This window comes from Osmerus eperlanus, chromosome 3 (assembly GCF_963692335.1).
Source record: "Osmerus eperlanus chromosome 3, fOsmEpe2.1, whole genome shotgun sequence".
In the NCBI taxonomy this organism is placed as follows: Eukaryota; Metazoa; Chordata; class Actinopteri; order Osmeriformes; family Osmeridae; genus Osmerus; species Osmerus eperlanus.
The window spans coordinates 6,478,455-6,502,976 of record NC_085020.1 but is presented as its reverse complement, the minus strand read 5'-3'; the positions used below and the strand labels follow the sequence as shown (position 1 = coordinate 6,502,976).

Sequence of the window (24,522 nt, the reverse complement as noted above, 5' to 3'; positions counted from 1 at the left end):
AATTAACATTTAAGAACAGTACTAAACTGTAATTTAATTCATTTTGGCTGTAGACCATGCACTGTATTTTTACAGCTTATTACATGTAATTTTGTGGTATGATTATTTACTGTAATTTTACAGAATCGGTCTGGAAACTTTGCTGCCAGTGCTTTCTCTGTTTTTTTACGTGATTTTTTTTTACAGTGTATGTACATCCTGAATAAACGGCGCATTTCAGAGCCATTTGTAACCAAAAACAAGCACAAGATAGAACACCTGAGTTCCATACGTTTCCACATGGACCCCCTTTTAGACCAGTAATAATTGATAGTCCCCACCTCAACGGGTTGAAAGTACTTATATAATCATTTAGTTTTTAGAGGGTGGGCTAACGAAAAATACATTACAGGTGTTGCAATTTGGGTGCCTGCACGCGCCTTTTCACGTTTCACGTTGCTTTACTACAACTCTCCTGTTGGGAGTCACATCTAACGCTGTCTGAACAGCTTGCTTCTCTCACTCAGTGACTGCTCGGTTCCAGTCATTATTGAACTGGAATACATATGGATAACTGTAATGGATTGCTAACATTTTACAAAATGCTTATGATAATTATAAGCAAGATCCACGTTTGAAGTAGAAGAACTCTAGTGATGGCACTCTGATCAGTCGACTGCTCGACTTCTTGCTCGATTTGCGCTCGATAGACTATTTTATACATCTTTTATTTTAGTTGAACTTTTTCAAATGTCTTATGCTATTAATCAAGTGTAATTCTTCCTTATGGTAGGAACCTGGCAATAATGGTATTGCTAAATGCAGCCTTATTATAAATTAAGATTGAAGAAGATTTTCTTTTTAATGTCTTCAATATTGAACAACATTTGCCTGTGATTACGTTTGAAATAATGGGCAACTTTCTGATGTGGAACTTGCAAATATTGCTCCTGTGCTGGACTTTGGTTGAAGCCCAGGTAAGAACAGACTTGTGTTAACTTCAATTTTTGTAAATATCCTACAATATCTACCTGTAGTGTTTTCAATTGTTCTTGAAACATGGAGCTATATTATGTGGTGACGAACAGAAATGATCTCGTATTGAACGCGATGTGCACTTGTATTTATTAGCCCATGAGCAATTCAAAGTTTTAAGGGCAAATATTCTGTCCTCAGACACGTATCTAAATTGTGTGTAAATTGTGTTTGGATTTAATGCCAGCAAATAGCAAATAAACATATTTTGGTCTTTAAAAAATAACAACTTTTATGAGGCATTGTATAATGTAACACAATGTAACTGTTTATACATTTGAATATAAAATGGTTTCAGATGCATTTGGGCAACCCCCTGATCGAGTGGTTGGCATTATCAGCAATGTTTTCATGAATAACCCTGTCAGTGTCTTGTCTGGCTGACACCTCCACTTAATTGTAAAAAAAGGAAGCATGGGATCAGTCAGTTTCCTTGAGGGCTTATTAATTATAAATACAACCACTAACCCCTTACTGGGGTAATATTGTAATGTAGTCATGACATGACCCATAGGACATGTGGGGCTGCATTTCATCAATGTGTTTCAGGTTCCGTTCTGCCACTGCAGACTATCTACCAGTATCAATACGGTGCCCATTTGGAAATCACCCACCCATCTTATTTTCATCAGTTCATCAAATAATTGTCATCTGTGCATGTAGTTTGACTGAGTTGAATGCAGGGAAATATGTGTCTAGATAACTTCAATATACATTTGTCTTCCCGTTTCTCATGAGGGTTAAATCACATACCATACATACAGTAAGCAGTATTTAAAATATTACCTGTGCATAGTAAACAAGGACCAGGGTTGTAAAAGTTAACTAAATGCATAGAAGTTCGTCCCTGATAACTGGTAAGGATATTTGTTTGTTTAAAGCCGAATTCCGAAGGACAGCAAGCATGAACTCAATTTCCACGTTTCTGGTGTGTGTTACTGAGGCTGTCTGATGTTTGTGCTCCATAGGTGGGGCCAGATGGAGCGCTGACAGCCCAGGAACAGATGTATATCCTTTATGACATCAAGCTCCAGTGCCACCAGAACCTCTCCACCCATGACCCTGCAGGTACTGCAGGCTAATCCGTCACTGGGGTTCTGAACCCAACCATGTTGCGGCACTAAACGTATTCATGTCCTCACATTGTATGTTTGAAGGACCATTAACGTAGCTGACATGCACTATTTGCATGTCGCTTTAGATAAAAGCGTCTGCTAAATGAACAAAATGAATAAATACCTCAAGCGGATAAATCGATGATAAGGTAATCATGCTAGACTCTTTTGAGGACTGGAGGCAACATTTTCTGCTAAGTTAGATTCAAGGGTGAGGATGACTCAACTCATGCGCATGAGGAAAGAGTTGTGACATCGTGTCATCACGGTGTCCTGAGAAGAAGGACCGTTTTTCTATAGTTGTCAGTCTCTTGGTGAACCCTGGCATGTTACCATGTTTCCTTCTGCCTTGTTGATTCATGACTCAAGTCTTAAGATGTCTTTCATCTGTACAAATTTGTAACAGATGAAAGGCGAAGAACATTGCATCCTGGCAACAAGCAAAAGCCTCTCTCTCTCTCTGTCTCTCTCTCTGTCTTCCTCTGTGCTGATTGTCAGTTCCATTAAGCCGCAGTTAAATGTTTCCCTCAGTCCTCTCTCCCTTGGAATGATTCACAAATTAATTATCGTAGAAAGCTGGCATGTCGGCCTCTCTCTCTCCCCTAGAAGAAACGTCTCTTTGGCTCACGACCAGATGGTATCCTTCCTGTGAACAAATACAACAGTGTTTCTCACTTACAGTAACAATCCATAAACACAGGCAGGAGTCTGCCCCAGTCCCAAACTGCTCATTCCTAATGGTCTCTAAAAGATCAAAGTTTAAATCCTTCTATCTACTCCTCAGGGAAGCTCAAGGCTCTGACTAACTGAGTGATTACTTTTTGGGTGCAATCAATGTGGAGCCTCACTCCGTGCACTTAGAGACCTGTCATTTAAACTGAGCTCAGTTCTCTCCTCAGGAATTAGAGATGAGAGCCTCTCTTCTAGACCCCCTTCGTCCAGATCGATACCCATCTACTCAGGAATGTAAAGCTAACCCAGAGCCTCGTTTCAAGCTCATGTCAGATTGTTAATCATATACTCTAGGTACTTGAGGTGTGAAAAAACTATTCATTTAGCCGATGCTGTGTGCTAATAGCTTGTAAGTCTAAAATGTCTTGTTTTGACCAGGTAATCAAGGTTTACTCCAGGAGTGTTAAGTGTGTTCGCTGGAAGTGAGGGGGCGTGATAGGTTACATGTGTCCGATAGGTGACAATGTTGTACAATTGGTATTAGAACTGACTTATGTTGCTCTTTGTTTGTTGGAAGTTGAATAGAAAGTTAAGTTTGAAGAAAATATGGCAAAGACACAAAGGCACTTATGCATGCAAATACTGCAAGGGCCTCAGAGTAACAGCTTACATTTGCTATTATTCATTTACTTGTATTAGTTTAGTGGGATTTAATTGTACCCCCCCACCCCCCTCTACCCCATCAGATGACCTGTGCCCCCCAGGATGGGACGGCCTGATCTGCTGGCCTCAGGGCTTTTCTGGAGCTGTCAGCAAGGTCCCCTGTCCTATCTATGTCTACGACTTCAACCACAAAGGTGAAGCCTGTCTGGATCAACTTCGACATGCACAGTCTTATTCAACCACATGAAAATTACACAGTCAACCCTCATTGACACCATCGAGCCATTCAAAGAATGAATGAGGGGGGCATACAGAATGCATATTATTCAATGCAATATACAGTATTGTTTATACAGTATGTGTATTATCTCACCAAGAAATGCTGCTAACCTGACCAATACAACAGAAGGGATAGATAAAATGTTATCAGGTCTGTTTACCAAGACATTCCAAAACACAATTCTTATCGCAAACTCTGACTGAAATAACGCAGTCTCAGTCTCCTGATCCAAACTCCCTGCATCACAGAACCTTGGATTTTCATCCTTTGACAAGATCTTCTTCGAATGAGCCCCTTGGACACTCAACAGAAGTAGGGACCTAACATTGATCAGTCCTGATCAAACATAACAGTAACACTCTTCTCCCCGTAGCATTGGCGTGAACTATATTTATGATTTGAAAGGAAGTTGATAATTGACCGCAAACAATCGGATTAATATAGATTTCAATACTAGACAAAAATTCAATCATCTTGATATAAATGTCAATTGTTTTTCAGTCTTTCTTTAAGTTATACTATTTCATTCATTTCATTGAAACCAAACAATCTCTCACATCAAATTATTATCTAACTTGTTCATTTAAATTCATGTTTGATTTTACTTTAATACATTTGTAAATGTAAATATTATTTTAACATATGTGTTCATCAGTGTTACAATGTAATCTACTCCTAGAAAATAATAAATTCCTTCAGAGTATTGCAATTTTTACAGAGAATGTATTTTCCTTGATTTGCCATAAGATATTTTCAAAGTGGTGCCTGGTTAAATTCTCCCACCGTAATAATAAGGAATAATAAGGCATAGTAATAAGGAAGAAACAACACATATTGGCATATTTTTACCCTTTATTCATTTTACACTGTCAGGGACCTCAGTAGCGTGTGGAAGATCCATACGCAGCCACAACAGCTTGGCACCTCCTTATGCTGGTCACCAGCCTGGTCACACACTGCTGTGGGATGGCATCCCATTCCTCAACCAGGATTTGTCGCAAGTCAGCCAACATGTTTGCGTTTGGTCACTTTGCCACGTACAGCACGCCCAAGCTGATCCCATGAGGAGGAGGTGCCAAGCTGTTGTGGCTGCGTATGGATATTCCATGCTACTGAGGTCCCTGACAGTGTAAAATGAATAAAGGGTAAAAATGGCCAATATGTGTTGTTTTTCCTTATTACTGTGGGAGAGTGCAATCATCCAATCCACCAAGCAACTCAAAACGAGAGTGAATACCAACAGAAGAATATTGCAGGGGATTTTGGCAAAAAAAATTGGGCCGCTACCCACACGGTTAGCTATGTTGCTCATTCCACGAATGTACAATCCTTACAAGTTGTACCTCGTTGTAAAGGTGTCTAATCAGGCTTTCCAATTGTATAAAATACAATACCAATTGGTATTATTAAAGGGGAGAAATAATCGACCGAAATATAGTTTCCGAACTTTTTTTGAGGAGTTTATTATTAACCTGTATGACTAATAGAGTAATCAAACTAATAGAGAAAACAACATTTGCTAACCACTTGAACTGTAGTGGTTACTATGGTTAGGTATAAGTCTATAGAATTACAGTAATAATATGGTAATTAATAGATTACACTACTAAACTGTAGGCTGACTGTATGCTGCTTTTTGTCTTGTCTTAGGACACGCCTACAGGAAGTGTGATGTGAATGGGTCCTGGGTATTTGTGGAGAGCTGGAACAGGACATGGGCCAACTACTCTGAGTGTCTGCAATTCCTGCAGCCAAACAGCAAGGAAGAGAAAGTAAGTGGAGTTCTACCTTACATTGACCTTGGTTTGCTCGTGGTGTTACACATGGCAACCTTTTTCAAATTCTTTAGTACATTTAATACAAATATTTTGTCTCTCAATTGCACATCCATTTCCCTCTGTTGCATGATGTGAGAAGTCGATACCCCTCTTTCATCCGTCCTTGTCTCTCTGCTCCCGCAGCAGGAGTTCTTTGAGCGTCTGTATGTGATGTACACTGTGGGCTATGCTGTGTCCTTCAGCTCTCTACTTGTGGCCATCTTCATCATTGGATACTTCAGGTGAGAAAAAGTATCCATGTGTCACAGAACTTTAATACCAATTACATTTACATTTACATTTAGTCATTTAGCAGACGCTCTTATCCAGAGCGACTTATAGTACAGTAAGTACAGGGACATTCCCCCGAAGCAAGTAGGGTGAAGTGCCTTGCCCAAGGACACAACGTCATTTGGTTCGCACAGCCGGGAATCGAACCAGCAACCTTCTGATTACTAGCCCGATTCCCTAACCGCTCAGCCACCTGACTCCCAATTATTCAATTAGTAAATTGCATTCAGTGTAAGGAAATCTGTTGGCCACCATCATTCCAGTCCTTGATGTGGAGTGGATAACAACAAGCCAGGAAGAGACCCAGACTCAAAATATCCACTTGTTGTGCACAGAAGGGTCTGAAAGCACATTTGGCAAAAATGGAAATGCAGACGGTGGAGTAATCCACTATGAAATCGGAAGCTAGTGAGTCAGAAATATACAGAATCCTCAAAATATTGAGCTCATGGAAACAAATGAAGGATTAAGGATGTAAGAATAGTTCACACAGAAACCTCTTTAGAGACTTCCTCTAAATAAAAGCTTTAGTACCTATACATCTCTCCAAGAAAGGAGCTTGAAAACACCTAGCTTAAATATATACGTTAAAGCTTTTAGCGCTGTCTGTTATTTTGATTGTTGTTGTCAGATGATTGGCACAGAAGTAATAATGGAGTTCTCTACCATTATCGCTTCAATCACAATGCATTTGTTTGCCTAAATTCATGGCGTTGACCAAGTGCCTGGCTTCCAATATTATCTTGAAACAACATGAGTTCAGGGTCAAATCCATTCTGCCTTTCATATGCCCAGTTGTTGCCTTCCCTCAAAACTCAATGCACCATAACATTCCCTTGAAGTGTCCTCTGAATAACAAGTGTAACTGTGTTTTGTACTTTAAAACCATGAGTGGGGAGAGAGCCTCCATAGGCAGTATTTTATTGCATTCCGTTTGAAGGCATGCAGCTAGGCAGGAATACAGAGACGAGACTGTGAGTGCAACTGGGAACATTCATTTCTGGTGTTAGTTTAGCTTCCCTTTGCCATGCTGGACATAACAGAGCTGTTCCAGAGCTCTCTTCCTCACCCATATTGTGGTTGTAGAGGTAGTGATAGGACTAGAAATATTTAAGGAGAGAGATCTTTAGGAGGGTTTGCCACCCCCCACACCCATTAATGAAGCAATACTGAGTCAAATGGAGAATGTGAATGTGTTCAAGGTCAAGTCTCTTATTGTCAGAGTCTTTTATTGGTGAGTGTGAACGGAAAGTGCCAGAGAGGAAGTGTCTTGAGAGGAAGAATATGATTGAGGCTGAGATGCTGCATTTCTCCCGTCATCATCTCCATACAAGAGGCATTGACTGTCGAGAGGGTTTTTAGTTTTTAACAAAGAAGAACTAGGATGCAAATGAGGCTTACTGTCAGATAGATTGATAGATTTAGAGCAATGTCTGTGTTATGATATAAGACTTAAAAGAAAGACAGAACGCAATCAGAGTCAGAGCCCTTAGAATGTCTTCACAATTATTGCCACCTAATCATTTTTGTCTTTGTTCTTTCAGACGTCTTCACTGTACAAGGAATTACATCCACATGCACCTGTTTGTGTCCTTTATGCTACGAGCGGTGAGCATCTTTGTCAAAGACAGGGTGGTCCATAAGAGTGCTGGCCTACAAGAGTTTGACGCTGCACTTATGGATAACCTCAAATCAGTCTCCATGGCACCACTGGACAACTCTCAGTATGTGAGTACAGTTCCTTCACTCTCCGGGTCTTTCTTTAAGGGTCCAATGCAATGAGCCATGTGACTCATACTCTGAGAGGATTTAATCCCCAGAGTCTTGCATGTTGATATGCCAAACCCGCTAATCAGCCAGCTCAAATAATCCATGGCCGAAAGACTCCCTGAGGCCGGCTCCATTGAGCTTGGCTGCAATGCTAGGCACACATCTAGTTATGTGGCTCCAAGGCATGGTTAAACTCTAACCGCCAACTCCTTCCAGCTCTTTCAAAGCCCTTGGCCTGTGTTTGTTCCTCTCTCACTGCAGCCTCCTCTGTTCACTAACTGCCATGTAGGCATAGATAAACAAAGCCAGTTTCTGAAGGAGAGTGAGACAGGGAATACTGCCTCAGTGCCGTGCCCAGCTCCTACTGTTCTTTAAATGATACAGAAATGGTCCTGTTCCATGGAGGGCGGCAGGGAAAACACAGACGTTGACATCTTCCTTTGTCTAAAAATAATAATCCTTTCTTTGGAACATTTGGTGTAGACTTTCCAGGGTTTATGTAAGTTATGTAGGCTACTGTGTTATATTTGTCATATCGTCAAATGTCGGTCTGTCCTTTATTTCTCAAAGAAGAGCTTGAAACAATCAAGAGAATCATGACCATAATTGTGGTACTCTTTGTAATGACTTGAAAGTGAATGTTTAATCTTAAAAGCCAGTGGGGATTTTGAAATAACTATCAGTTCATCTAAGTCATTAGATGGATTAATTCCAAGAGGTCTCATAAGAACGTACATGCCATAGCAGGAGCTTAACCCATTTATTGGGTTAGTGTTAGCAAACGGGTGATACAAATAATGTTTAGGTCAACGGTATTCACAGATTTACTGCAAATAGTTGGTGAATGTTTCCTCAACTTGATTTCCATGATGACATTAAAGGCATGTGTTTAAGGTCAGCTCTGGGGGACTAAAACATATTTTGTCATGTACTGTTATTATGTACTTAACATCTTGTGTTTCCCAAGCTATTCATTTGGCTTACAACCAGGACTACCTTTATTCATGTGCAGCTCTCGTGATTACATCTGATCAGTTTTGATGGACTTGTGAATTGGCAGCGTGTTGGACAGTCAGGCCTATGAATTATCACCTAACTGTGAGGAGATGGAGCTGTTTGTGTCACTGAAGGGAAAGGGGTTGGAAACAGGGCAAAACTGATACATTAAAATCTGCAGGGTGTTTCTATCTGGCAGAGCGATTTTGATGAAAATGGACTGAATCACCAAGCACCAAGTGTCTTAAATTACACAATCTTAGAATAAGGTTTTAAGGTTTCTAATACTGTCAACAGCAAAGCTGAAGTAATATAGAGGTAGATACAGAACATGGATTTATAGGAGAGCAAGTGAGGGAAAGAGAGAAAGAGAAAGGGGGATGGAGTGAAAGAGAAAGAGAGAGATGGCAACACAGGCGGAGACACATCCGTGAGTTAATGCTAGCTAACCCATTTGAGGGTGTCCCTGGGGTGTATCAGGGCCACACCATCAGAACAAGGCCTCTCCTTGACAGCACCTATTTGATCATTGCACACACGGCTAGAGGCACACACTTTATTATCTCACCTCTCAACAAATTCGAACTGAATTGAAATCTTTTGAGTTGGTGTGTTGTGTAAAAAGAAGACTTAAACGCTGCCTCCAGCAGTTAACAATTAATTTTATTTTCCCATGTATCTTATTTATTTAACTCATTTAATGAATGAAGTCACTTTAAGATGCCTTTTCAGTGATCTCTGGTTAAGTATACTGAGTAAATTGAGTGTCAGTAATCTGACACTGTAAATGGCCATATTGATGTCACTTTTCTATTCCCTGTCTCAACACCCACAAGGACAGTGCACATTGGTAGACTGTATCGAGTCATGTTGTCAGATACAGTGAGGTCAGTAAAGCTTACAATTGTCATTGGAATGTAAACGAGGTGACAACATGCCAGGAGGCAAAGTGGTAAGTACTGTAAATCTAAGAATACATGTTTGCACATACTGTTTGCAAGCTATGCGAAGGCTATACTTCATAACTGAGTATAGCCTTGCTGTTCATTCATTTTGGAGGATAAACGGATAAGGCCTGTTGATGTGCATGACTGGAGTAAAGTTCAAATCAATCAAATAAGTACTTATACTGTATATTTCGAATGGAAATGTTATTTATACATTAATGATTTTAACTGTGCTTTTCATTCAATTAACCAAATGGATGTGCTGTAAACCCAGACTAATTGTGTCTGTAGAAGGTTTAAATTAGGTTTCTGGTGAGATTATTCATCATTAGATAATTGGAGAGACTGCTCAAGGACCTCTTAGGGTTTCTGGGAAAGACACAGGGTGCCTCTCAAAATCGCTTGCCTTGTTGTCATAGTACCTTCAGATATTTTGAGCCATGGAGCCTCTTAGCTGTCAATAGGATCTGGGTCTATTGATGGTCTCCCTAACGAATCCTCCTAAGACCAACAGTAAGGTGGTAGTGGGATTCTGAGAAGGTGAACATACAGTGCTGGTACAGTATATACAGAGGGGAGCTGCATTGTGCTGAACCTTTATTTGAGAGGACTTTGAGTCAGACAGCCTTTCAGTGTGTAGCTTTATTCTTTGTACGTTTTCTATCTGCGTGTTTACTTAGGCAGTATTTGTGAACGCCAAGTGTTTTTTTGAAGCTGCTATTTGATTGCTTCTGGCACAGTACGACACCCTACACAGATTCTGAGAGCAATTCATAGTAATCATTTCTCACTGTCTTTGCTACTGATTTGTAGCATCTGGCATTACATCGCCCTCCCACACATTCCTCGCTGAGAGAAAGTTCATATTCTACAATACCTTAGTAAAAACAAACTTTTCCAGAAGTATAAATATCCCACTGCCATTTGAATCCCACATGTTCTTTTCTTCTCCTCAGATTGGGTGTAAGGTCACAGTGTTTTTGTTTATCTACTTCCTGGCGACCAACTACTACTGGATCCTGGTGGAGGGCCTCTACCTCCACAGCCTAATCTTCATGGCCTTTCTCTCGGACACCAAGTACCTGTGGGGCTTCACCCTCATTGGCTGGGGTGAGTGTGATGTCATTGAAACACGGCGCCAGCCTTGCGGTTTTGAATGGGATTAGGCGCAGGTGTGTTGTAGCTAATCATAGCCAGGAAATCGCATTTGGTTCATGCTTTGATGTATACCATGCTATGTGGAGGCAGCACAATTAGTATTGTGAGTGGTCTCTATTATTGTGCAACCCTTGCATATTAGTGTTTGCTTGTGTATGTGTAGTCTATTATGAAATGACTTGCATGGCAGAATTCCAATCTGTTGGGTGCCCCTTTACCCTCTGTTAAGCACTCACTACATTGATGTCTAATAAACTGTCATGCAGTCTGTCTTCCATCCTTCTATCTACTCGCATAAAGGCCTCTTTCAAACTTTTAATTTGAACACTACTGTAAACTCCTCTCCATGTTTCCTTCTCCTCTCCTCCCCTCTCTTGCACTTCCTCCTCCAGCTCATTCTCTTCTTCTCTCAGTGTAAGTGTGGCCATGTTTGTGTCGATTTCCTCTTCTCTAAGTTCCTGCTCCCTCTCAGTGCTTGATGTGCCCGTCTTGGTAGGCAGCAAATACACCTTTGAAATGCAGATTTTTCTATGGCGCAAGAGTTGGATGCATTATCAAGGAACTACTTGGCATGCTCTTTCTCCCTCTCTCTCTTGCTCTCTCTCTCTCTTTCATTCTCACTGTCTCTCTTGCTCTCTCTCTCTCTCTCTCTCTCTCTCTCTCTCTCTCTCTCTCTCTCTCTTTCTCTTTCACTATATCTCTTGCTCTCTCTTTCTCTCTCAGTGTAGATTAGATTCTGTTACTGTGGTTAAATCCTACAGTGGAGATAATGATGGGCAATTGCAATCCGTGTCAATCCAGCCAGGCGTGTAATTACAATGACATGAAGGAACAGGGAGGTGTCTGAGTATATATGTTCATATACTCATATATTTATGGATGCCTTGCCATCATCGTTTTACACAGTACCAATGACACTCCATTCTAAATAACAAATTGTAAAGTAAAACCCCTGCATTAGGTTTTCCACAAATAACACCTCTTGTAAAACAATGGTGTGTGGTAGCACAATACAAAAGCATGAAAAAAGTAAAAAAAAAAAAAAACATAAAAATGAGATTAAGATTACAGTAACATCTAATTTTGATGCTTATGAAAAAGGATTGGGGTATTCCAGTCCTTATTCACACAGTTGTTCTAACAAACTAAGAATAGAAAAGCTAACACAAAAAATGTGTGCTTTTCTGAAAGTCATAAACGAGAGGTCTATGAAGTTAGGGAGAGCTGAAAGCTTTTAGAGTCAAAGGCACCCTCTAACACAGGTTTTATATTTTCTCTCTGATGTTTTCTCCCTACTGTGAGAATTGGAGAATTACGAGATAGAGATGGATGGCTGCACAGGACACATGGGTAGTTCCAAATTCCTGTTAATGATTGGCAGTTTCAATGTCGGCATCAGGGGTTGACATAACCAACCCGCGCCTTCAAACTGCTTGCAATTGAAGTGGGTCTCTGAGAGAAAACCAAATACAGTTGTTACCATTTTACATGCCATCACACCACAGCTAGCCTCTCTAAAGAAGCCACATACATAACATCATTGTGCTGTTAAAACAACGATTCAATCCCTGTTGAAAGTCTTTCACATCGCAGAGCAGGTCAGTCACACCTTGGTGACAGCAGCTTGAAGGGAACATGACAAATAGTCTAAAAGTGGGTTTTATCCCAGTAAAATGTGTATGTTCCCTCGAGCTAGTCTGCTGTGGGTGGTCAACAATTGGATCTTCTGCTCTTCAGCCCAGCATTGAACCGATTTGGTCGTGACTGCTAGGTGTTTTCTAATATTGGATGAATTATCCTTGTCTTACGTGGTCCTTACTTACGTAAATCCTCTCTGATGCTCAACTACCTTGTTTATCTAGACTGTGTCTAAATATAACAGGACCAAAAAGGAAATTCAACAGCAAGCTGCCAGAAACTCATGAGAAAAACGCATACGTCATTGTTGATAATACCAATTAGACCAAAGATAAATTATTTGAAGAATATGTGTGATTCATTTCTGATATTTCAGTGTGCCTAAGTTCACGCGTGACAATAGTTAAAAGTGTGCGTCTCCTTTGTGTGATTTCAGGTGTTCCTGCTCTGTTTGTAGCCGCATGGGCGGTTGTCCGGGCAACGCTGGCAGATGCACGGTGAGACACTAGTAGTCATTATGTACAGTATGATATCATACAGTGAAGCTTATGTCAAAGTATTCTGCTGCCCTACTCTGTATTGCTGGCCCCGGTAACAAGCTTTTCACATTGCTGACTTCAGCTCAATGGAAGAATTGCTTGCACCTTTTCAGCTTGCCTCTAATGATCTCCCTGCTGCTTGAATGAACTGTGTTGACATTTGTATATAAGTAGGAAGTGGCCCAACTGGAGACCATAGCTAGCTTTGGTAAAGTGAAAACCCCTTTAGCGAATCAATTGGCTCTCCCCCTTCTGGATAATCATTTGCTGTGGAGTAATTAAATGTATGCTGAATCAGGACAATGCTGATTTGGAGCGTGTGTGGAGGGGTCCTCATACTCAATGGTGCAGATCTCTTTGTAAATAGAAGGCTCAATTCAGCATCAATATTCTTCTGTTAAAAGGAAAAACATTGCGAGAGCTTGGATGGTGCCTTCTGTATAGCAACCTAAAACCCAAACTGAGCAGGTGTTTGAATACAAGAAGAGCCTCTTTATTAGTACAGAATACAGCTCTGACTGGTGATCAGTTTTAGGGCGAGGAACGCCCCCCAAAAAATGTTTAGGAAGAAAAAAACTCGCACCTACAATGTTGTGTTGCAAGGATGGATGAGCAAACAGTTGTGTAACAGTGGAACTCCAGTCTAGCTGTAGATGTTGGGCTTTCTGCATGGTTGATTGATCTCAACCTCAAACCACCTGCACAGTCAAGGCTGCACATGCTGTCTTACACACAAACAGTTTCTAGTTGTTACAGCTTATGAAGTGGATTTCTCACATGTCTGCTGATCTGTCTTGCTAGCTCATGGAAAAAAATTTTTTTTAGACCGTTTAGAACTCCTATCAGCGGAACCTCTCTCAGCAGGACAGCATATTTTCTGAGTAGCGAAGTGAATCATGAAGTAAAAAGTCTCAACTAGATTAACCCAATCATTGATGGGGTAAACAAATCTGTTTTTGAATAAACACTGCTGAATGGGTAGGCAGCAGGCTCTGGCGCAGACTGCCAGCTCTGATGGAGCGCCATAGATCTTTAGCTCCCCTGACACTGTAATGAATAGGCATGGGGCATAAGATTGAGAGAGATAGAAATGGAGAACGGGTGAGAGAAAAGGGAATGTCTGGAATGGACTTCATTAAGTAGTACTCAAGAACCTAGCGGGTTGTCTTTGGCACTAATTGACACACAGCCCATCAACCCCACCAACCTCCTTGTCTAACTCTGGTTTTCTCCGTTTTTTTCAGACCTCATATACTGCGACTCTAACAGTATTCCTCACCTATTTACCATCTCTGCCATTTCATTCTCCTCATTCCCATCCTCCTTTCCTCTTCCTTATCTCTCCTTTTATTCCTCCCTTTATTTAAGGTGTTGGGAGTTAAGTGCTGGGAACATTAAGTGGATTTACCAGGTCCCCATTTTGACAGCCATCGGGGTAAGTCAAAGAAAATCCTTGCTTGTGTTGCTCTCAGTGTAAGTGGAGCTAAAGAACACAGACTCAATGGAGGAAAACAAATCAACTTTCCTCCTTGAACGTTTCTTGTAGCAAAGACCTGAAATTTTCTAAAAAGAAGGAGACAGATATCATGGCAATGAGAAGCATATCCAGAGCACACTATAATTACTGCTGTGAAATAACACAAAAACACATACACAGAGACACACACACAAACAACAAACACAGAGTTCTCTCCCAATTCCTAACAATCAACACCTACAAGTAGACAGAATAACCTAATCACCTCGAAATACCTAGCATGGGAGATCTAATTGTATGCTTGTACGATCAGAATAAACACCCTCTCCCTTGCAGCACTGTAAGAAATTTCCAGTTGAAGGAACATCAGAGATGCCAAACACTGTCTTGGCTGCTAATGACCATAGTCATCAGTGTTGTATGAGGGACAGCAGTGCAGATACTATGAGATAAAGAGAGAAACCATTAACCATTAGACCATGGCTTCAGGTTTAGGATATTGATTTCAATATGAGTAGGATCCTATGAGAATTTGATGTATCTTACTGCATCGTTATGCAGGAACACACAGTTCACATCATTATGACATGTATAGATTTGACACCTGCTGTACAATTCATCATGTATCATCTGGAGTTGTTAGCTGTTAATGAAGCTGAGGTCACAGCATGAGTATATCTGACTGATTTGTTTCCCAGCTTTATAGTTCCCTAGCCTGGCGTGTAGAGACTGGCTGGAGAAAGTCTTTAAAAGTAAAACAGCATGTAGGCAAAAATGTTCTTGCTTTTGATGATGGGAATTCAGTACCCCTATCCTCCTGCCATAGGCGCTACAGCTGCTGCTGAAAATACTTCTCCAGGTCCAATTTGCTCTGAGGACCATGTTACACCAGTAAAATGAAGGAGGACTGGAGGAATAGGCAGAGTAGGAGGAAGAGGAGAGCTCGATACATGAAGAGAAAGCCTTGCCTAGTTAAGTGAATTTGGAAGATTAGAAATAAAGAACAGGATTTCAGTGTTCGTGTTTAGACAATAGTTTGGATCATTGTTATTTTATGTAGATTTGACCAGGTTGATAATGGCCATCGTGTTTCCTGCTGCAATGGCTAAGAATCTTAAGTTCAGCCCAAAAATTTGGCTCTCTCTTTTGTCAGTAGTGTTTACAATGTAATGTCTTCCTTCAGCCAGTACAGATGGCATTCACATTGGATACAAACTCTCATTAGTAGCTCCACTCAACCTGCGCTCCCCTTCACAGTTTAACAAAATGAAACAAATTTCCCCACAATTATCCGCTTTTGCCTTTTTCCAATTACTCCCTTCCATTGTGACAAAGAAATCGTTTTAGTGTTCCTACCTCGCCATGTCAAAAGCATAAATTTGAATGACATTCTCACAAAACTTGAGTGTTCTTCAGAGATAGGGTCATCTATCATCTCTGGAAGACTGACTTCAGTTTACTCTAACAATCAGAGAGGATGAGTTCTGAACTGCGAGCTGTCACAAGACTTCCCAGTTGACCTCTATTACAGACTGTAAGTGTCCTGTGAGCTTTATCGGAACATGCATAACTCGTCCTTTGAAAGGGGTAAATGCATCAAATGTTTAGTCTCAGTTGTCACAGTTTAGAAACCCCAGATTACATTTCCCGATCCTTATTTTGAAGAGTTAAGCTGCCAGACTGGCTCTCAGTGCTCCAGTATGTACAGCAGATTTGGAAAAGATCAGACACAATAGGAAACTCATCAGATTTCGGATAATAATTTTAGAATAAGTATGGAATAATTTGTAACAGACCAAATGAGCATAAGAAAACCATATATTACATGTCATTCCATTACGTGTCCCAACAGCAAAACATAATCCCCAGTAAGTGGTAAACAAGAGAAACAATTAGTCATCCTCCACCGCCATTGTTTATGAAGATCTCTCTGCCTTCTGTCTTCCAGTTGAACTTTATCCTGTTTGTAAACATTGTGCGAGTGCTGGCTACAAAGATCAGGGAAACCAACGCAGGCAGATATGACACAAGGAAACAATACAGGTGAGTAAGTGTCGGATAGAGCTTTATCTTAAGGCCACCTATCTTAAGTATAGTATTTTGTACTGCCTAATTTACATTTCTCCTTAACAATGGATGAATATTGGGCCGGCAGGATTAAACACTGTTTTATGACGTATTACAGGGGATGCCATATTCAGCTTAAGAGTGAGTCAGTACAGACAATATACCGTCGTTTTTGGATTTGGATTTCAAGTCCTCCGGAAAGTCTCACAATGAGACAAACAATCGAGTGACAAACTGGCGACTCGTGCACTGTTGTAGTCTAAAAGTCTCAAAGAGCCTCTGAGGTAAAGGTCTTTGAAGAAGATGAAGGAAGGATGTTCTGATCCCAGGCACCCCCCCCCCCCCCCCCCCGTGTTATGGTTTGAATACAAGATATGTTTTGCTCCCCTGAGTTAAGCCTGAGGCAATCCATTTTGAAGACACCTGTTTCATTAATGAGAGAGTTGGCTGAACAGTGTGTTGCTTGCATGTGATTTTGTCTTTTTGATGGTTATTGGGGTGCATGCCTAACATACAATGCGTAATGCAAGTCTTACAAATGATCCAATACTCCAGCCTTTTTTACACCCACAAAGTCATAATGTCACATGTTACTAATGACCAGCCTTGATGAGTAAACATAATGCATTCAGATGTTTTTGTATGGGCACAAACTCACAATGATGAGTGGATCGGAGCAGAGCTGTTTAGATTAGCGCGCCCCTAAAAAGCTTTTATAATTACAGGTCTGTGTTTGTTTTGGGGCAGGGGGGGGGGGGGGGGATTTTGTTTGTTCCAACTAGGGTTAGCGTCAGGGTACACACCATGCCACTGTATGCTAATAACAGTGATCAGCCTGATGGTGCCCAATGCAACTCCCGTTAATGCTGCCCGGAGCTGTGCCCAGGTGGCTACCCCCTAATACAGAGGGATGGTGGCCATGTTGGCACACACAGATCTAGTGAATAAAATGTAGTGCTGTGCTGCCGCAGCGACAGGAAAGAAACGCCAATCCTTTCGCATAGAGAAACAGGAACCAGCTGTCTGGTTGACTCTGAACAACAGGCTCCATGAGTCAGGACCATCTGGGTGTAAACAGGAGTCAACCACAGAGCATCATAAGTGAATCTGTAAAAAAAATATATATTCTGCTCTATTAAACCTGATAAGCACTTTATTTCATTACTGGTTTGATGAAATTAATTGCCGAGCGCTATTTGAGTTGAACTGGATCCATTGAGTTAACTACACCTCATGATACAAGTGGATCCAGATGTTCAACTCAAATTAGTGTAAGTAATTTATTTCATCATTCATTTGAATGGTTTAACTTAGGCGGTCATGACAGTGGTTTTACAGTGGTCATCTTTCCTCTCTGTCTCACTCTCTCCTTCTCCCTCTCCCTTTCTTTCTCTCTCTCTCTCCCTCTCCTACTTTCTGGCCGCAGGAAGCTTGCCAAGTCCACGCTGGTGCTGGTGCTGGTGTTTGGGGTCCACTACATCGTGTTTGTGGGGATGCCCCACACTTTTGAGGGCCTGAGCTGGGAAGTCAGAATGTACTTTGAGCTATTCTTCAACTCCTTCCAGGTACTTGCACTGTAGCACACAGCACAAACGTGGGGATGACCATCCGATCACTACATCTGCATGGGAGGCAAAGTTATCCATTACATTACATTTTAGACATTTAACAGACACCTCCTATCCAAACCGACTAACTGTGCAATAAAATTACAAGATCATTGATCAGCAATGCATAGTTCAACAGGTTTTCAGTGGTCAAAGAACGGTCTGTATTTCAGCTAACAGGCATTTATATGGAGAATAGAAGGAAAAGCTACATATATTAGTAGGGCTGGTAGGCTTAAAGGATTGGTTGCTTGCTGAGAGAGATGCTAGCACAAAGAGGGCGTGAATGATGAGGGAGAGCTTTCACGCTGGAGAGGATCTCAAAGGCATGGAGTGTTGCTCCGTCTTGTCGGGATTCGGTTTCAGGTGGTGGGCGGACATCCACGAGCAGCTGTCAGCCAGACATGTCGAGATTCTTTCGTTGACTCATGAGGTTGGCAAGGAGAGAAACAGCTGAGAGTTATCAGCATCGCAGTGGTAGGAGAAGCCATGTGATTCCATGACCAAGCCAAGCGGTCTGATCACATTGAGAAGAGAAGGGGTCCGAGCACAGATCCCTGTGGGACTCCCGTAGTGAGGGAACAGGGCGCTGAACTGGACCCTCTTCAGCAGACCTGGAAGGTTCTACCAGATTGATAGGACGTGAAAAAGCTAGAACTAGGCTGCTTGTGTAAGATGATGATTGCAGCAATGCTACAATACTATAGTACAAACACACTGATGCTCCAGAACTCTGATATGTTGCATGAAAAGCAAAAAAGTATAATTTGAGTATTTCTGTTGAAATGCTTTGTGATAGAAAATTAAATAAGGACCTTTACATAACATTCAGGTTAGGACGGTGGAAACTATAACTACCTCTCAATTTGGGTGTATTATTACATGTCCCTTAGCAAATAAGAGGGTAGACTGGCCCTCATGACCCCAAGGAGAGAGCCTTTTATCTGGGTATTTTCTTGGACAATACATGATAGGATAATAGTAAAATGGGTCTTCACGATGTATCAACCCACCAAGTATCTCTCTTTTCCTTTTTTCTATCTCTCTCTATGTATTCCTTGTGTGGTGTAAGGGTCTATGGACTAATTTTCAATGTTTACTGAGAAAGAAATTATACAATTGTTTGTTCAACGTGAGATTCATTGGTCTTGGCTCATTATCTGTGAAGAACAAGTAGAAAATGCACTTATTTTCAGTGAGTGCATTGTGCATCCCCCATTTGGCTGTGTGTTGTTGGGACTCCATCAGAACGTTGGGAGAGTAACACAAATGTGAACACCTCAAGAGAGTTCTCTTTCCATTTACGTCACACTAACCGGCACATACTGTCCAGTCATTTTATTTGCCAATACAGAATGTACAATGACCCTAAACTGAGAGCTCTAGAAAACATAGCATTTCATTTACTTCCTCTGGTTGTAGAACTGTTTCTTTTCTCTCTTTGAACTATGTCAGCCTTGAGAAAGCAACCTTGGAAACCGTGGGTACACAAAGTGGTATAGTGTCTAGTGAAAGGAGTGGCATCCTGTAGAGAGGGAGTTGGACTCAGCTGTGTGTGGCTGTGCTGGGTATCCTGTGGTTTGACAGGGGCTGTTGAGGTTCAGAGCACTCTGGCAGTCTGACTCCAGGCAGGTGGGTGGGTGGACAGCCTGGATCTGCCAGTCCCCATCACACTCCTAGTTCAGCCAGGCAAGCATTATGTCCAATAAAGAAGACAGGTCTTTCTTAAGTTGAATGCAGTTAGACCTATCTAGGAAAGTATTCAGATTTTAGTTTATAGCATGAACACATTATACACAAATTATAGCATATTACAGTTCAAAATAGACTTAACAAAACAATGTGTAGTTGATTAATTTATTTGATAAACAAGAATACTCAGTTTCTTGTTTTATAAAGTGTTTTGAAATCAAGTATATCCAAGTTACTTATTTTTTCATTAAAACAGTTTTTTAATGAATTAATAATCAGAAAAGTATTAACAGCACACTGATGGGTATGTGTTGAAAGAAATAATAGTTTAACAAAAAAACATGTCTATTTGTTTTTCTGGGGCGGCTGTGGCTCAGTGGGTAGAGAGGGTTGTCTGTTAATCGCGAGGTTAGCGGTTCAATCCCCGACTCCTCCTAGGTCATGTGCTGAAGTATCCTTGAGCAAGACTCTGAACCCCAAGTTGCTCCCGATGGGCAGGCCGGCGCATTGCATGGTAGGTGCATATGTTGATACAATCCCCAGTCTAACAGTCTAAGGGGTTTCCTGTAGGCATTATTGGAAGCCCAGACGTCTCTACCTCCGTAGTTAATCCTCCATAGATGTTCCGTTTGTCCTCCTATCTTTCTCTCCAGACCCCCAAAAAATGCTTCTCACAACCAAGGGTGGCTGTTCCCTTTACATCATGTGACTGTAGTTAAATCTTTTTGGAGACTAAACACTTGTTAGCTTCCTGTGTATTAGCTCAGAGGAGGGATGTTACATGTCATTTTTGAAAACTTGAAAGAAAAAGTAACTCCATTGTGGCCAGCCCTAATCTGTATGCTGATAACAGTACCATATCCCCAGCCTTTGAATAAAGCTTACAAATATACATTAAATGTTCATTATTAAGTCTCTTTACATACAGGATGCCTCTTTCTTTGGAATAGAATAGATGCGTTTTCCTATTCTCAGAAGTTCCCTCTACACCTCTCAAACTAGTAGATGTGGTAGGACTGTGGAGGTTTGGCTGTGGTTCCAAATCACAGGGGTTTCAAAATTCAGTAGCGTTTGTGCTTAAGAGGCCAGTCTCATCTCGCCTCAGTCTTATTAACATAACCGTGGCTCATCTAAAACCTCTCAGCTCACACCAACACAAAGAGGACGGCTGACAGAGAGAAATGGAGGTTGAGCCAAAGAGATCCATAGATAGAGCTAGCTCTTTGTAGGGTATGAAGGACAGGGATTTCTATGCTTGAGCTTTTATTTAAAAGACACAATTCTGTAAGTTGGAAGATATACATTTTTAATATGAATCCATAGAAAATGTCACTCATTAAAATTTTTGAGGATGAACACGGGGAAAATAGTGAAAACACTTTAGAATTTAACAAAGGAAATCCAAGGACTAAACCAATGAGTGTCTTTGTCTGGTTGTGTCTCCAGAAACAATGTGGCTGCAGTTGACAAAAAACCAAAGGTCACATCTCCAATCTGATTCAACATCCATCCATCTTTTGCAGTCAATGTCAAATAAAGAAACCAAATCACATGACTGTTGCAGCATGGTGATTTTTCCCTTTCAACATTGTGTTAACCTTTCACTTTTTCTTTTGCTCTCAGGGTTTCTTTGTGTCCATCATCTACTGCTACTGCAATGGAGAGGTGAGGGACATCTTACCATCTACACAATATTATATCCTTCTACACCCTACCACATCATAATAGCCTGCTGTTAAATAATTCGTTATCAAGTAGTGCACAAAGTCGATGAAGTCAAGGAAGTTGTATTTGCTTGCGCATGTAGCAGAGAGACAAGGCCATGGTGGTACAAAGTTGTCTGCAAACTAGTCTCCATGCAAAACCATTTAGAGCACACAGTTCTCAATAGTCATTGGTCTATTCACAATCATGATACAGACATGCAACTGTCCCATGTCTCTTCTGTCATTGGCTAACTCCCCTGGATAGCAGCTGTCTAGCTGATAATGGGAGTCAGGTGGCTGAGCGGTTAGGGAATCGGGCTACTAATCAGAAGGTTGCCGGTTCGATTCCCGGCCGTGAAAAATTATGTTGTGTCCTTGGGCAAGGCACTTCACCCTACTTGTCTCGGGGGGAATGTCCGTGTACTTACTGTAAGTCGCTCTGGATAAGAGTGTCTGCTAAATGACTAAATGTAAATGATAAGAGTGCTTATCCTAAAGTTAAGTTTCTCGTGCATGCGTGTTTGCATGTGTGCGTCTTGAAGTGGCCCTGCTTAGGCTAACTAAATGACAGGCTCAATAAGATAAGGATTTTCCTGATTATGTAAGCGTGGTCTTTGCCTACAGTTCATTTGGGAGGTAAACAACAGTACTCTGGTTGCATGAAGTATTTTAACAAATATGTAAAACAATCTGTATTCTTGATCTGAGGCAAAGGATCTGTTAACAGAGAATACGGCCCATACTCTTGACCTGGGGAAAGGATCTGTTAACAGAGTGTATGGTTTTATATATACAGACCAGGGGTGAACCAAATGTATGTGTGTTACTTGTCCTACTTTTATTAGTTATTTTATTGTAGAATCTTGGTTTAGTAAATTTGGGTCATTATTTGACTTGCTATTTTTACTTTGTCTAGGTCAGAGTTGGCGAACTCTGATAGCGTACAAGAACTCTGGTCGCGTGAAGTATTTAAACAAATATGTAAAACAATCTGTATTCTTGATCTGAGGCAAAGGATCTGTTAACAGAGAATACGGCCCATACTCTTGACCTGGGGAAAGGATCTGTTAACAGAGTGTATGGTTTTATATATACAGCCCAGGGGTGAACCAAATGTATATGTTACTTTTAAGATGCATGTTTAAAGTTGGTTTCTCTCTTGAACAGAGATCTTATTGGGATTTTTATTTTTGTTTGAATTGTTTATCACTTGTATTATTGTTTTTATTGATTTTATGTAAAGCACCTTGAGCTGCAATTCTTGTATGAAATGTGCTATATAAATAAAGTCTTACTTACTTTCTTACTTACCCCTTTATACGCTAAACGCCAGTACCCTTTATTTTGTTGTGGCCAAAAACAGTATAAAGGTTACATCCTTAATTTCTCTGACACCTGCTACACCTATTATACACTACTATACATTATTTTACAGTCTGTTACTACAATGTACTGCTCCATACTCCACCCACACAACACTCTCCTCTACCCTACTACAGCATACTACACTCCATTACGTGTACCATACTGGACCCTACTAACTACACCCCACTGCTCATCTTCCTTTCCTGTGTGCCAGGTCCAGACAGAGATCAAGAAGACCTGGACGCGCTGGAACCTGGCGTTTGACTGGAAGGGTCCTGTGGTCTGTGGCAGCTACCGCTACGGCTCCGTCCTCACCGGCCTCAACAACAACAGCACCAGCAGCCAATCCCAGCTGGCCGGTGGCGGCCCGCCCACCCGTTCCTCCACCCTCTTCTCCAGCCGGGTGTACCGCAGCAGTGGGCCCCCGACGCTGAGCACTCACGCCTCCCTGCCTGGCTACGTTCTCAGCAACTCGGACCCGGACAGCCTCCACCCCTCCATCCCGGAGGAGCCGGAAGACTGCGAGGCCAAGCAGGTGGACGACATCTCCCTGAAGGAGTCCCTCCCCGTCCTCAACAGCAGCACCACAGCAGACGACGATGAGGAGACGCTTTAGATACATACACACACACACACACACACATAGAAAAGGGATACACAAGTACACATTCCCGTGTTTACACACACAAATACACACAAACAAACACACATCCACAGGCACACATTACATTCCATGCCTATGTATTTATTTGCACCAAGTCATGAACTGCATATCTATTATTTTGTCAGACAAACATTCCCATCCCATGAACATATTTCTTTTTTTATAAAGTCATAAACTCTCTTTTTTTACATGTTGACGTCAGACATTCCTTGCTATGAGGTGTGAAGGTCAACAAAAAGGGCTACATTAGCTGACCACATTGTGTCTGTTGTGCAAGCATGCAAAAGATGTATAAAAAGTAAATCTGTGGAAATGAAAAGTATACTCACTGCTCTCAAGTCAAGCTGAAAGTACCCTGAGGTTGCTATGTATTGGCTTGTGCTGTTCTCTGCGTTTCTCTCTGCTGTTCTGTGCTGATAAAATCCACTATTCCTGTTACTGGCTGTCTGTCGGTCTGTAGGTATTTTGTAATGACTGTCTGTCTGTCTGTCTGTCTGTCTGTCTGGCCTGCCTCTTTGTCTGCCCACACAATCATTTTCTCAGGAGCCACACTAAATAATGCTACCTTCCCAATGTTCTTCCTTTCACTCTATACGTTTCTGTCACACCCTTAAAACAATTGTCAATCAGTTTCCGTTGAAACTATTGCCTGTTTTTTGACGAGAGACACATTCAGTAGACAGCAGTTTAGAGGAAACTTACTGGTTTACTCAGAACCTTGTTTATGAATCGAAATGTTTTCACGATCCAGGAAGCCATTTAATTCTCGACTTACTTAACTTAATTTCCACGAAGATGTATAAAAAGGCAAATAGCTTATATTGTTTAGATGAGTTTTGTGTGTGTACTAGCGTGTGTTTGTGAGTGTGCACGACAGCATACATCTTCAGAATTTTGTGCCTAAGTCTGAGTGCTGTTCCCAGTTATTACTAATGAGAGATAAGAGAGATAGAGAGAAACAGTGGAAGAAGCAAAGAAAGTGGGAGATTTAAGTCCTCCTCGACAGTGATGAGCACCAAATCTTTCCCAACAAGCTAATTAAAG

At 41.2% G+C, this 24,522-nt stretch overlaps 1 protein-coding gene across 1 annotated transcript; it reads left to right on the top strand.

Annotated features, from left to right (window-relative positions):
• The first annotated feature begins 471 nt into the window (after positions 1–471).
• Positions 472–23,565, top strand: pth2ra (parathyroid hormone 2 receptor a). Its single transcript, XM_062455792.1, has 13 exons — positions 472–956; positions 1,983–2,082; positions 3,548–3,658; positions 5,395–5,516; positions 5,706–5,803; positions 7,397–7,580; positions 10,522–10,675; positions 12,798–12,858; positions 14,269–14,335; positions 16,326–16,420; positions 17,871–18,009; positions 21,367–21,408; positions 23,029–23,565. Exons 1-13 carry the CDS (start codon positions 891–893, stop codon positions 23,428–23,430), a joined length of 1,641 nt encoding a protein of 546 aa, XP_062311776.1. The 5' UTR covers positions 472–890; the 3' UTR covers positions 23,431–23,565.
• Positions 23,566–24,522: the final 957 nt, after the last annotated feature.

Coding starts and splice junctions, on each gene's coding strand:
- pth2ra (XM_062455792.1), top strand. CDS start 891: ATGGGCAACTTTCTGATGTGGAACTTGCAAATATTGCTCCTGTGCTGG. Junction 16,421..17,870: donor GACACAAGGAAACAATACAG/GTGAGTAAGTGT, acceptor TTCTGGCCGCAG/GAAGCTTGCCAAGTCCACGC. Junction 18,010..21,366: donor TATTCTTCAACTCCTTCCAG/GTACTTGCACTG, acceptor TTTTGCTCTCAG/GGTTTCTTTGTGTCCATCAT.